This window comes from Lissotriton helveticus, chromosome 4_1 (assembly GCF_964261635.1).
Source record: "Lissotriton helveticus chromosome 4_1, aLisHel1.1, whole genome shotgun sequence".
NCBI classification, from domain to species: Eukaryota; Metazoa; Chordata; class Amphibia; order Caudata; family Salamandridae; genus Lissotriton; species Lissotriton helveticus.
This window is the reverse complement of record NC_136063.1, coordinates 710,044,960-710,057,990: the sequence shown is the minus strand read 5'-3', so window position 1 is coordinate 710,057,990 and position 13,031 is coordinate 710,044,960. Positions and strand designations below refer to the sequence as shown.

Sequence of the window (13,031 nt, the reverse complement as noted above, 5' to 3'; positions counted from 1 at the left end):
CGAAAAATTGATCTATTAACTTAGAGAAATCGCTCTCTGTAGTTGACAATGGGTTAACGACTGTCATCCAGGATATATTCTTTGGACAGCATAGTATCTTCTGCCATAGACATCATGGAACAGGACTTGGTTATGTTGCAACATGGTCAGTCGCAATTACGTTCTATTATGCTATTCGGCTGGACATTACAAAACCTTCGTTCAGGCTATGTGCCTTGGTGTCTAATCAATACCAAGTCACTGTTTTCAGAATTTAATCTCACTGAACAGATCAAACTGGCACAGAGGGGAGCAGACTATACGGTGCTGAGCATTGAAAAACTGGAAAGATTGCCATTTACTGTTGCCGAAAAGCCAGCTACTGAATGGATTATACATGGAACAAGCACTCTGCCTGTTACAATTTTCCATTTTCAGTATTGCCTAAAACACATACCAGCAGGTATATATGAAAGTTTGGGTAAAGAAAACATCAAGACATCCTGGAAATTAACATACACTTACAGATGTTGGAGTGGGGGTCGTGAAGTATTTCTTAGTGGGAAAAACAGTGAAAACGCACTAAGCGGTTCCCTCCTTTGACAGGGTATAAGCCTACACAGGGCTTTCGATGGTTCCTCTAACAACTTATCCTGCCACCTGCAAGGTTCTCCGGCTGCGGTGATTGATTTACTTTTTGGACACCTTTCAAATAGAAGTTACATTATGTTGAACTAGCACAGCTGCTGTGGCATGTTGCCAGAAATACCATATCTAGTAACTGTGTCAGCCAGGGTCACTTGCTGTATGCAAGTATTGTTCCTAAAACCAAAACAGACCGGGAGTCGCCTTTATGGCCTTCACTGAACATCTCTTCCATACGAATTGATACTTTAAGCAGAATGAAAGCCATTCTTTTGCAAAAAACTGTGCCACTGACCTCGGCCAAAGAAACCTATGATCTGCAAGTCGCAAGGACTTCTGCCGAGATACATGCCCTCTTAACTACAAATTTCCCTATACATTTCTCAGAAATGTTAAGTCGTATCTTAAACATGTCTGTTACGAGTGGTATTGTACATGTATTTAAGACCGTATTTTCTGGACTGTTAGCACCTATTGAAGCAGTCCAAGGAATTTTTCCAAACTTCATCCACTCTGTGTTTGGCAGATTGCCTCTCATTTTGGGACTCGCTGCAGGGATACAAATGTTGCTCCTACTGCTGCAATATGGCAAGTCAATTCACCAGCGACACCCAGTTCACCATGGAGACAACTCTACTGGCGATGAAGTGTCGTGAGCGCATCGTCCAAATTTTGGGACTACCTCATCTAAGAGAATTAAATACCACAAGGTTTCTTTCGTTCGGACTAATTTGGCAAGATTGCATCTTAACTGTTCTGCACTGCCTGCTATGCGGAGAAGAATGCATGTTGGACTCATGTCTCACACTCCCGTCAGTCATGCCAACGGATGTTGATACTTTGCTTGAACCAGTAATGGCCCATGCACTGTGTTGTCCCCAGCGGCTACCAATTCTGATAACGGCATTCAATGAGATCTCACTGACGCAAAATGCTACTGCTGAGGTACGAGAAACCAGAGGCGCAAAGGTACCATCTGATTCGAACATTGTTAATGCGACCAATGCTGACGGCGATACTTCACATCTATGTGCGGTTGGTCTTCTTAACGAGGTAATCAAACTTTCACCTACAATGCTAGATTACTTTTTTACAGACTTAGAAGATTTGATGTTTTCTCTGACCGCAAACACTGACTTTTGATTTGGCACACAGTGATCTGAGAGATTCTGAATTAGACTTTAATTTTTTTTAAAATAAAGTTCTAACTTTGGAACTCTTTTTTCTATGATTATTATTTTTCCAAATTTGTATTTTTTCGTTTTTAGCACAAGTAATCTGCTTAAAGTAGAACTATTCATAGAGAATTAGACTTCTTTGAAAAACTTCCAGAGACAATATTTGACCTTGTCCTCATACCAACAGTTATATGTTATCTGACATGAAATGGTTTCGGCACCTTTTCTCTTCTGTATTTATGAGCCATTTCATAAATGTATTTTCGTGATTCATTCAGATAGCATTTTCGAATGTCAACTATATGCTTTGAATGAAACATTGCTTGAATGCGTACAGCATCAATGCTCGTTTGTGTATAACCAGTACCAATGCCTTTTTTTAATGTATTTTGGGTGGGTTTTAAACACTTGTTGTATAGATAGTTTTTAGATGCGTTTATACATGTTTAGAACTTATTATTTAGTCAAAGTCGTACATAAGAAAGTGGAGTGGGTGTTGTATGGCGTTTTAGATTCCGAATGGATTTTCCCGATTCATGAACTTTTCACGTTGCCCTTATATAGGCATAGAAATCAGGCCCTTATGTAGACATAGCCCATGCAGTCCAAATACAGGCATGGCTACTTCCATCCTTTCACCAAACGTCACAACGATTTCTTGGAAAACAGCTTAAGCCGTTAGGGACTTCCCCTTGCTTGAATATTGATTTCTCCAAGAACTCAGTTAGGTTACAATGAACATCTATTCCTTAGGGGTTCATTCATGACGTTCATATGCCCAACTTTACATCAAACATGGCATTCCTAAACACCTTCAAGGTATAAGTATACCTTCATTTGCTATGGCAAAGCACAGTGTGGTTCGGTGCAGTTTGACGACATACTTGCCAGACGCAGCTCGCTACAGCAAGTGCCGAAGGAAGCCGACTCTCCAGCTGATGCACTGATCAGGAAGCTGCCCTCCTCTGCCGAGAATCCAGCTCCAGTGTTTATGACTCCCCTTGCATGGTGTTGGGAAATCGAGTCCCGAGACAGAGATACCAGCCCTCCTTCATTCCAAGGTATGGAGCTGATTGGAACCTAGAAAAACCTTTGGCAAATTCTTGGCAAAACTAAACCTATGCTAAAGACCATACTTACTTCCTCCTTCGTACTAGACCTAGGTTAGGTACATTGGGGTAGGCGTATTTTAGAAGCATCAGTGGAGTATGTTAGCCTGTGTTATTTATGTATGTATTTTTATATGGCTTAGAAACCATACAATACTATTACAGTATTATTTTATAATACTATTCTCGCTGTACCCATTATACTTTGCATTCTGTCTAAGGATTGTAGCAGTTCACCTCTCTTGCATGCGAAAGACGACTATTCAATAAACCTTTTATTGAAAACACCCGTCTCAAACGAAGCATGCACGATTGACTGAGTAAAATAGTTATCTATTGTTTCCACGCCTCTGAAGATAGTTAGTCCAGTCCTAGGAAATAAAGTTGTCATGTTATGCGGTTGTCAGAAACGAATCACTACTTGTGTATTCGAGAACATTTCTAGTCACCTCTGAGCTAGCTGGCACTCACTATTAAGTTTAGTATATTCGATAGAGACCTATTGACCTAAGTCCTACGTCATATCTATAGGATATATTATTCCAATGCACAGAGCCTATTGGGAATATATGAACTACACTACACTTTATTTACTATATTCTTCCACAGCGTCTCTTTCTGTAAACAGGCCTTTAAATTTTGTTTCTTGTCACATTTGTTGTGCATTCAGAGACAAAGTTCAAATGTCAGGCTCTGTCGTCTGAGGAAGCTTGGTGTTTATTTTATTTTCTCTCACTTCAAAGTGAGAGACTTCATCTGTCAATCTGGGTGTGTGAAAGGAGGTGGCTTTTTTCTTTGGTTCTGTGTAGGGTTTTCTCATCTTTTTTAACTTGTTCGTTCTGCCTCTGTTGCAGCTACTGGGTTTTGCTAGCGTCATGACACCTTTGGGTACTGTGCTCTCTTCAAATTTATTTTACTTACTAAAGGCTTATTGTAACACACAACAAAATGTAAATGTTTGTAAATTAACTGTGCGAATATTTCAGAATATTTCAGAATTAGGAAAGCACAATGAAGCACTCTTTTTGTAATGTCAAAGTGGGCTGGGAACAAATATTTGAATACGATCAAAGCAAATCAATACACTAGGTGATGCCATTTCCACACATTAACATTCGTGCGCTGTATTATTATATCAATAAAACTATATGTCAGTGCAAATGTAGTGGTCATTTCAATAAAAAATGTGTTGGCTTTAATGGCAGTACACTACCACACCATGCATGCTCAACTCTGTGCCGCTCCACTCTATGACACTCTATTCCACTCTACGCCATTCCATTCCATGACTCTCTAATCCTCTCCAAGCCACTCTTCTCCACTTCACCATATACCACTCTATGTCAGCACACTACTATACTCTGTCACTCTACGATACTCTATCTCCCTTGACTCTACAACACTCTACTCCACTCTATTTAACTTCTCTCTAGGTCACTCTACTGCACTATAATACACTCCACTCTACAACACACAATGCCTCTCTACAACACACTTTAACACACCACTTTAACACCCCCCTAACACTCTACGGCATTCCACACTGCAGCACTCCACTCTATGCCCCTCCACTCCATATCACTCCACTCTGACACTTCTCCACTCCATGGCACTCTACACCACTCTACCCACACTATATCCCTTACCTTTAAGCCACTGTACACCATGCTACGCCACTTCACTCTATGCCACTCCACTCTATGGCACTCCAATCTATGATACTCAACTCTACAACACTCCATGACACTCTACTCTATATCAGTCTACTTCACTCGGAAAAACACTTTACTCCACTCTGTATCATTCCACTATATGACACTTTACTGCACTCTATGCCCCTCAACTCACTCTGCACCCCTCCGTTCTATGACACTCCACGCCCCTCCACTCCATGGCACTCCACTCTGCACAACTCCACTCATTGCCACCTCACTGTTCAATACTTCATTCCATTCTACGACACTCTATGCCCCTCCACTCTATGCCCCCCCACTCTACGACACTCCACTCTACGACACTTACTGTACTCCAGTCTATGACTCTCTACTCTCTGCCCTCAGACTATACCACTCCATGTCATTCTGCAACACTCCACAACACGCTCTTCCAGTCCACTCTCCGCCACTCCACCTACTCTTTGACACTAATACACGCTACACCACTCTACGACACTCCACTATGTAACACTTCACTGCTTGATACTCTACTCTTTGCCTTTCACCACCAAACCACTCTACGCAAATCCACAACACTCTAGGCTACTCCACTTTATGTCACTGTGCTCCACTCTATGCCACTCTACACTGCAACACTTTACTCCACTCTACAACGCTTTACTTCTCTCTACCCTACTCCACTCCATTCCACTGTTTGCCACTCCATGACATTCCACTCTATGACACTCCATTCAACAACATTTCACTCTATCCCACTCCATGGTACTCCACTCTATAACAATCCACTCCACTCTATGGCACTCTATGCTAGGACAGTCTGCGACACTCTTCACCCCTCCACTCTACACCCATCCACTCTACACCCATCCACTGTTTGGCATTCCAATATATGGCACGCTACTCTGCTATATGCTACTCTACACTGATCTTCTCCATTCTGTGCCTCCCTTCCCTACTCTACTCGAATCTACACCACTCTACTCTGGGACACTCTACAACCCTCCACTCTATGACACTCCACTCTACGCCACCCCACTCTGCTCCTCAACACTCCACTACTCCACAATACTCCACTCTACGGCACTGCTTGACACTCCTCTCAATTCTACACCACTCCATGACACTCTACGCCACTCCACTCCATGCCATCCCACTCTACTCAATGCCACCCCACTCCATGCCATCCCACTCTACTCCATGCCATCCCACTCTACTCCAAGCCACCCCACTCTACGACACGCTTCTCCACTCTGGCAGTCCATATAAACACCACTCTCTACGCCTCTAACTTTTAGCCATGCTGAACAGCAGCCACACTGGTGTACACTATTACTAAAATACATTGGCAAAGCAAATACAAATAGCTCCTGCATAAGCAAGTCCTATTGGCTTTGCCAATGCTTGTTATTTTCTACTGTTGACTCACAATCGCCTGACTCTCACATCCGCCAAGCCTCAGCAAAAAAGAAAATTGCACAGAAAGTTAGTTTGTGGTTTCTGGTCCCCAACTGCTTATATAAGGACATTGTTATCTGAATGTTTCTTGGGGTACTCTGATCCCCTTAAAAGTATATGCAATAGCTATGTTCAGAGTAAACTAGTCCTGCTGTAGCACTAACGCCAAAGCAAAGGCTATGCAGTTTGGCAATCTCTGTATTGACTTGAATGATATTGAATACTCTTGATTACATCTTATACAAGATGTAAAAATCAAACAAATGAAAGTAGTAAACGAGACAAAAGCAGTGAAACGATATCTGCATTGTGCATTTTTTGTTCCTCCTGTTGGCATAGAATACCTCAAACCTGTAACCCAGTAGCCATGTTCAAATGAGATCACCGCTCTCTGCATCCCCAGAAACGGGAATAAAGAGTGTAATGCCTCCCCTGGAAGGGTTTGATGATAAACGTTGGCATGCCTCGGGCCAGAGAGCAGAGACTTTCACTTTAATAAAAAGAGATTCAATTTACCAGGCTAGTCAATGTCTTTTGCTATGTACTCCGAAATACATCAAGTGGCGATTGACTGAGGAGTCTGCCAGGGTTTTCTGTCAGCCTGTGAGAAATTGTGAAGCATGTTCGTCCTTTAGCCATGTCACAAGATGATAAATCACGTGTAAATTTATATTTATAAACTTATTAAATGTGGCATGTTATTGCAGTGCCTGCTGATTCGTTCCCTTTACGATCACGTGAAGATTTATTTGATGTGTGTATATAAGAAACATTTTCGCGTTTTGTTTTTGTTGTTTCCTACATCGATCTTCTGTTTGTATTTTTCGCCACCAGATATTTTCTCCATGATTTCCGACTCCAGTGGAGTGATGGTTTATCAAAGATACGACCTGTTTCTGCGCGAGGTCCTGAAGCTTCCCACGGCAGTGTTCGAAGGCCCTTCTTTTGGCTACACGGAGCAGTCAGCACGGTCGTGCTTCGCCCAGCAGGTAACGGAGAAGTGTTGTGCTAGGAGAAATTATCACTGCAAGTTTAAAAAAAACATTTTTAGGGGGATAGTGGGGGTTGGAGTTTTATATAGCCGAACTCGAACCGAAGGTATCAGAGCGCCAGTAGCGTTACACAGGCGGCACATTCATTATTGTTAGGCACGGGGAGATTAAAGTGATTTGCCTCGAATCACAGGGTGTTGAGCGTCACTGCCGAGACTCGACCCGGTGCCTCAGCTTCGAGGTCGACCCTGTAGCTGTTAGGCCAAATCCTTTGCCCAATTCATGGGAACCTGATAATGCCTTATTAGGTATTAGACACAAATGTCCTTCTAAAACCAGGATATCTTTGACAAAAGTAATAACTCTACCCTGTGTTCTGCAGTAATGCCTCGGAGCGAGGTTGACGCTATAACTACACGCAGAAACGTACAAAAGAATCTGCTCTGTTTGACAGGCTACATTTCCATAGCATGTGCTTGAAAATTGTTTTGTTATGTGTCTTAGATGGTCTTCAGAAATGACCAGGTCATGGGATGTTATGTTGTGTGTTGTGTGTATAGCATGTCTGGTGTACCTCTTGTCAGGTTGGGCAGTCTGGAGTTTGCGTTTAGCACTGCTCTGAGGTGGAGCATTGCAAGTGATTACACAGTTCTAGACTGTCGTGTGTGAAAAAACATACATGTGTTGGAGCTATACATTTGCAGTGTGAGTGGAGAGCAAGGCAAATTGTTGATGTATTTTAACATTTGTAGCTCTCATAAAAGTATTGCGTAACAGGAGTGTATCAAATGTTAATGGAGGAAAAACCACACACTTGATTTAAGAACAAAGGCCCATATGTACAAAGACGTTTAACATTTATTAATGGACTGAATCGCTATTTCAGGCAGTTAAAAAATGCTAAATGGCTTTCCATATGTACAAAAGCAGAATCACGATCGCAAATTGCATTTCTGCCCAGTAGAACTCACATTTTGTGATCATCAAAATAGGAGATAAGGATTTCCTATTTGCAATTTCCTAAGCACATGTACCAAATATTTCCTAAATGGGAAATGGGCATATAGGAAATGCTATTACTATCAAATCTGATTTGATGGTACTATGCAAAAGGGCACCCAAAATGCACTTTTTGCAGGCCATGTGCAAGCACTTGCCCCAAGGCTGTTGAAGCGCTTTCCATGCACGCCACTTTTTTTTGTTAGACGTAAGGGGGGCCCTAGGCCCATATGTATGATTGCTTTTGCATTTCCAAATTAAATAGCAAATTTGGAAACCCAAAACCATTCGTACCTTTGGACCCAAGGGCCCATAAGAACGAAGGGTTTTGCATTTCCTAAATAGCGATTTCCTAAAAGTGATTGCGACCTTCTAGGAATTGCCATTAGGAAATCATAAATTCACTACATTCCATTTTGCATTTCCAAAATAGCGATTTCTTAGTATTCGCTATTTAGGGAATGCAAGCTGGAAGTTTCGAACATATGGCCCAAAATGCTATAGTCTGAAAGAGGATACAAGCCAAGTGTTATTGTAGCAGAAATCGTACTCTGCATAGCAAATTAAAATGCAATAGTAGAATACTGAGAAGAATTTGGTTTGATTGGCACCTGGGGCTCTTATGCTGTCTCCCACCTAGTAGATTGCCATAAGGATAGCAGCTGATGCACCCAAAATATGCTGCCTAGTTTAAGTCCTGGCACTTTTTAATAGATAAGATGGAGGCTAAACACCAAATATCCCAACTGAAATACACCATATTGGAGGTACTTCCACAACGCTGTGACATGGATCCAGTCAAACAGCGATTAAAATCTGAATTTTATTGGATAAAAAAACGTAATTCCTTACATCCCGTCGGGATGAATGACAGAGTTGAATTCGCCTGTTTTCTATGAACATTTTTGACATTGGCTAATGTACTGTTCTGCCTCCCCCCTCCTTGATCATTTCGAGTATGCATTGCATATAGTGAATATATGCATTCACTTTCTTCACTGATAAACATAGATGCTTTATGTTAAGCGTTTAGCTCACACATGCACACATTCACTTTATTCCCAAGTGTTTTTTCAATTATTGAGGTTTCATTTTCTATCATGGTGGTTTGACTTATTTTCTCTATTGTTTATTTCACAGGAGCTTTGTCTCACGTAGTTTAGAAAGTATAATAGCGCATCTATTCATATTCAGCCCAAGTTATATATTTTTGGATTCCAATTTTCAGGATCTCATTTTGGTCGATTTTTAGTATTGAGTTCTTGGATTTATTTATTCATATTAGTATTTTCTCTAGCACATCGCGCACACCTAATTGGGCGAGTTGTTTGAGTTTTTGCAATTGTTAAAATGCTTTATTGCATGCAGTTCTTGCCGAACATCGCGGCGGCGTATCGCTCCATGTTTGAAGCAGCTACACTCATATCACGTGACCCGCGTCACGTTGCAACAAACGTTGTACCATTGGTTAGTCACCTCCACTTCCTTTCACTTCGAACTCGGATGGATTAGTTTTGAGCTTTTGCAAGCCGACGTACGGTGAAGGTATTTGCACGAGTAAGTGTTGTTAGGATGCGTCCATTATTTTTTAGCTTTCATTTTCTTTGGGCACCGCGTTCGCGGTAAACCGGCACTTTGAGATCACTCGCGATAACGTTTCTCGTTCTATTCATTTTGGCACTGCACATTATGCCGAGCGTTTTCACCATTGTTTTAGAAAGATCTTCACAGACACCCTGCTACTCTTTATAGGCATTATGTTGTTGCACTGGCGAACACTGGTTAAACTTCACAGTACTTTAAGTCACCACTTGTTGGACCCGGCCTCGTGGCGTGGTCCTACCCCTCCCGCATGGCGGGCCCGGGACGACATCGGCCCTCCATCGACCCGCTGTCGGCCCCCCTGACACGAACCCTCACGAACCCTCGACGAGAGCAGCCCCCCTGGCAACCCACGGCTCTCCCCCCTGGGACCCCGGCGGACCCTGCTCGCCAACTCTGCCGGTCCGGCGACCATGCCAGGCCACCATTTCCGGCCCGCCTCCAGCTTGGGCCCATCACGTCCCGAGCACGTGGCCGTGGCCGCAGCCACCCCTGGCCCCGGCCCCAGCGAAGCCCCGACATCGAGACACCAAGATCCTCCCAGGTGGTAGAGTGGCCACTTGGCGGATCCCGGGGGAGGGGAGTTTCGATGGCCCTCCAGCCGTCCCCGGACGCCTGGTATCGGATGCCCTCCACCCTCCCTGGGCGCTGGCTCCACCCCCCTGCTGGGTGTCTGGACACCTTCATCCCGACCCTCTGACCCCCAGGCGCGAGGGTCCGGACATCAAAGGACTCCGGTCCTATATCTGGGCCAGCCCTGGATTAGGACTTCAGTTGTATCTTGGAGTCGAAGCCCTGCTGACCTCGTCGCGGCTGACCCTGATCTGCACTCTTGCACCTGGAACCTTTGAGGCCCTGCTGATGCTGTCGCGGCCTGACCGAGCTGAACCACCTTCGGGGCCCTGCTGACGCTGTCGCGGCCTGACTAAACTGAACCACCTTCGAGGCCCTGCTGGCGCTGTCGCGGCCTGACCAGCGCTGAACCACCTTCGGGGCCCTGCTGACGCTGTCGCGGCCTGACTAAACTGAACCACCTTCGAGGCCCTGCTGACGCTGGCGCGGCCTGACCAACGCTGAACTATCTTCGAGGCCCTGCTGACGCTGTCGCGGCCCGACCCCTTGAACTATCCACGCACCAGTTGGTACCAAGACTGTCCCGCTACCCCTTCTGCCCTGAGACTAAGACTTTAAGGATCCCTCGATCCCTGTGTATATACCACTACGAGAACGTGCTTTCCTTCCTTAGATAAAGATTCTTGAGACTATACCTTCGTGTGGTGTCCGTCTGTGGTAGTGTGATTGCTCGGCTGTTACGATTGTAGGAGAGGAGCCTCGCCAAGGAGGCCCCTCGACGGCGCTCGGCCTATTACATAAAGAGAGGCGGGTCTTGGGGTGGACAGTCAGACATCTTCTGTCTCCCCTGGGAACGCCTTTCTAACATTGGTGGCAGGCGACGGGATCCGAGCCCACGCGAATCGTACAGCGAGTAACTCGCCACTACTAGCAGAGACCCACAACCACGATGACTACTAAGGAAGCCGGAACGACCACAGAATTCCAGAAGGAACTATTAGAGGAGTACACCCATAAAGAACTCAAACAATTTTGCAAAGCCTTGGGTATCGCTACCACCGGACTAAGCACAAAAGAAGATTTTAAAGAAGCACTGCAAACCTGGGTGGAGACCGGAGCGACTCCACCCCAAACTAACGATGACGTGGTCCTAGAAGTACCCCCGAGAACAGTCCTAGCCCCAGTGGAAGAAAGAACCACCAACAGAGAACCGGGCCTCTCCCACGAAGACGCCCGGGAGCGAGAGAGAAGCCGGCTCCATGAACTAGAGCTCGCCTGACTCCGGCTGGATGGAGAACTCCAATTGGCAGAAAAGAAAATGGCCATTGAGCAACTACGATTACAGGGAGATCTGGAAGAGAGGCGGAGGCAAAGAGAATTGGAAGAAAAAAAGCTCACGTACGAACACGAGCGTGGCCTCAAAGAACTAGAGATCAAAGCCAAGAGCGAAGAGGCTGGCGCCGCGGTAACCCGGAACCCTCCTTCCGACCCGAAGGTCCACATTCCCAAGGATATAGTCAAGGAATACTATAAGAATGACGATATCCAGCAATGGTTTAAGGCCTATGAAGTTGCCATGACCGCGCACCGCATACCACGAAAAGATTGGGGTGCCGGCTTATGGGGGAGGTTTGTCAGCGAAGGAAGAAGACACCCTGCTAGAGCTGGCCGAGGACGTGATGTCCTCCTATGATCACATGAAGGACGCCCTGATCACCCGGTATGGTCTCACCCCCGAGATGTACCGACAGAGGTTCAGAGACTGCAAAAAGATCCCCGGTACCACTTGGGTGGAGTACGTAAACGTTTATAGCCGGGCCCTGGAAGGATGGATCAAGGGCAGCAAAGTGTCCACCTACGAGCAGCTGTTCGACCTCATCGTCTGGGAGCACCTCTCCAACAACTGTTTTGTCGAGCTCAGACAGCATCTCCTCGACAGCAAGCTGACCGAGCCCCGGAAACTCGCCGTCAAGGCCAATCGATGGGTGAGCACCCGCGTCCCCCGGACCCCGATAGGAGAGACGGGACGGAACGGCCAGGGCCACCCCGCCAGCGTGGCGGCGGAGGAGGCCAGAACAGGAACCGAGACTTCCTGTCGGCTCCGGGCCGGAGCCCGCCCCGGGGGTCACCCCAGAATAACACTTCGCCATCCCTGACCAGAAGAGGGCCCCCCCCCCCCAGCACGGCCGGGGCCCCGCCCGAATGTTACTTGCCACAGATGCCAGCGGGCCGGTCACTATGCCAATGACCCCCTCTGCCCCATGAACCAGCGTCCCGGCACCACCGGGCCTCCGACCCGCCAGTTCGCTGCCGCAGCCCTGGGGGAGGGAGGAGAAGAAGATGAAGAGGCCTACAACGAGGATCAGACCGAGTGGGAGCCGGCTGCCATGGGCCTAGTCTGTCTGGGCGAAAGAGACATGGTCCCCCAGGCCCCGCTCCCGAGCAACACCCAAAAATACCGTCAGTGGGTCCACATTAATGGACGGCGGATCGAAGCACTCCGGGACACTGGAGCCAGTGTGACGGCCGTCCGCTGCCACTTGGTGACCCCCGAACAGATCATACCGAACGTACGATGCCCCGTGAGAGCCGCCGACAATTCCGAGACCCTGTGTCAGATGGCCCGAATCCCCTTCGAGTGGGGAGAGGTGTCGGGCACCCTCAAGGTGACCGTCCGGGACGACGCCCCCGTGGACTGCCTCCTCGGAAACGACCTCGAGAGCTCTCCCTGGGCCCAAGTCGAGCGGAGAGAACATCTGGGAATGATGGGACTACCCGAGTGGGTCTGCGCGACGACCCGATCTATGGCAGCCCGGGCCCCGG

At 46.4% G+C, this 13,031-nt stretch overlaps 1 protein-coding gene across 18 annotated transcripts in view; it reads left to right on the top strand.

Moving 5' to 3' along the window:
* The window catches only part of DTNA (dystrobrevin alpha), a 658,854-nt gene that overhangs the window by 356,607 nt on the left and 289,216 nt on the right, over positions 1-13,031 (top strand). For all 18 annotated transcript variants that reach the window (XM_078687336.1, XM_078687334.1, XM_078687333.1 and 15 more), the window contains exon 6: positions 6,877-7,031. In XM_078687336.1, coding sequence (XP_078543462.1) covers positions 6,877-7,031 — 155 coding nt within the window. The remainder of the gene's footprint in view (positions 1-6,876; positions 7,032-13,031) is intronic.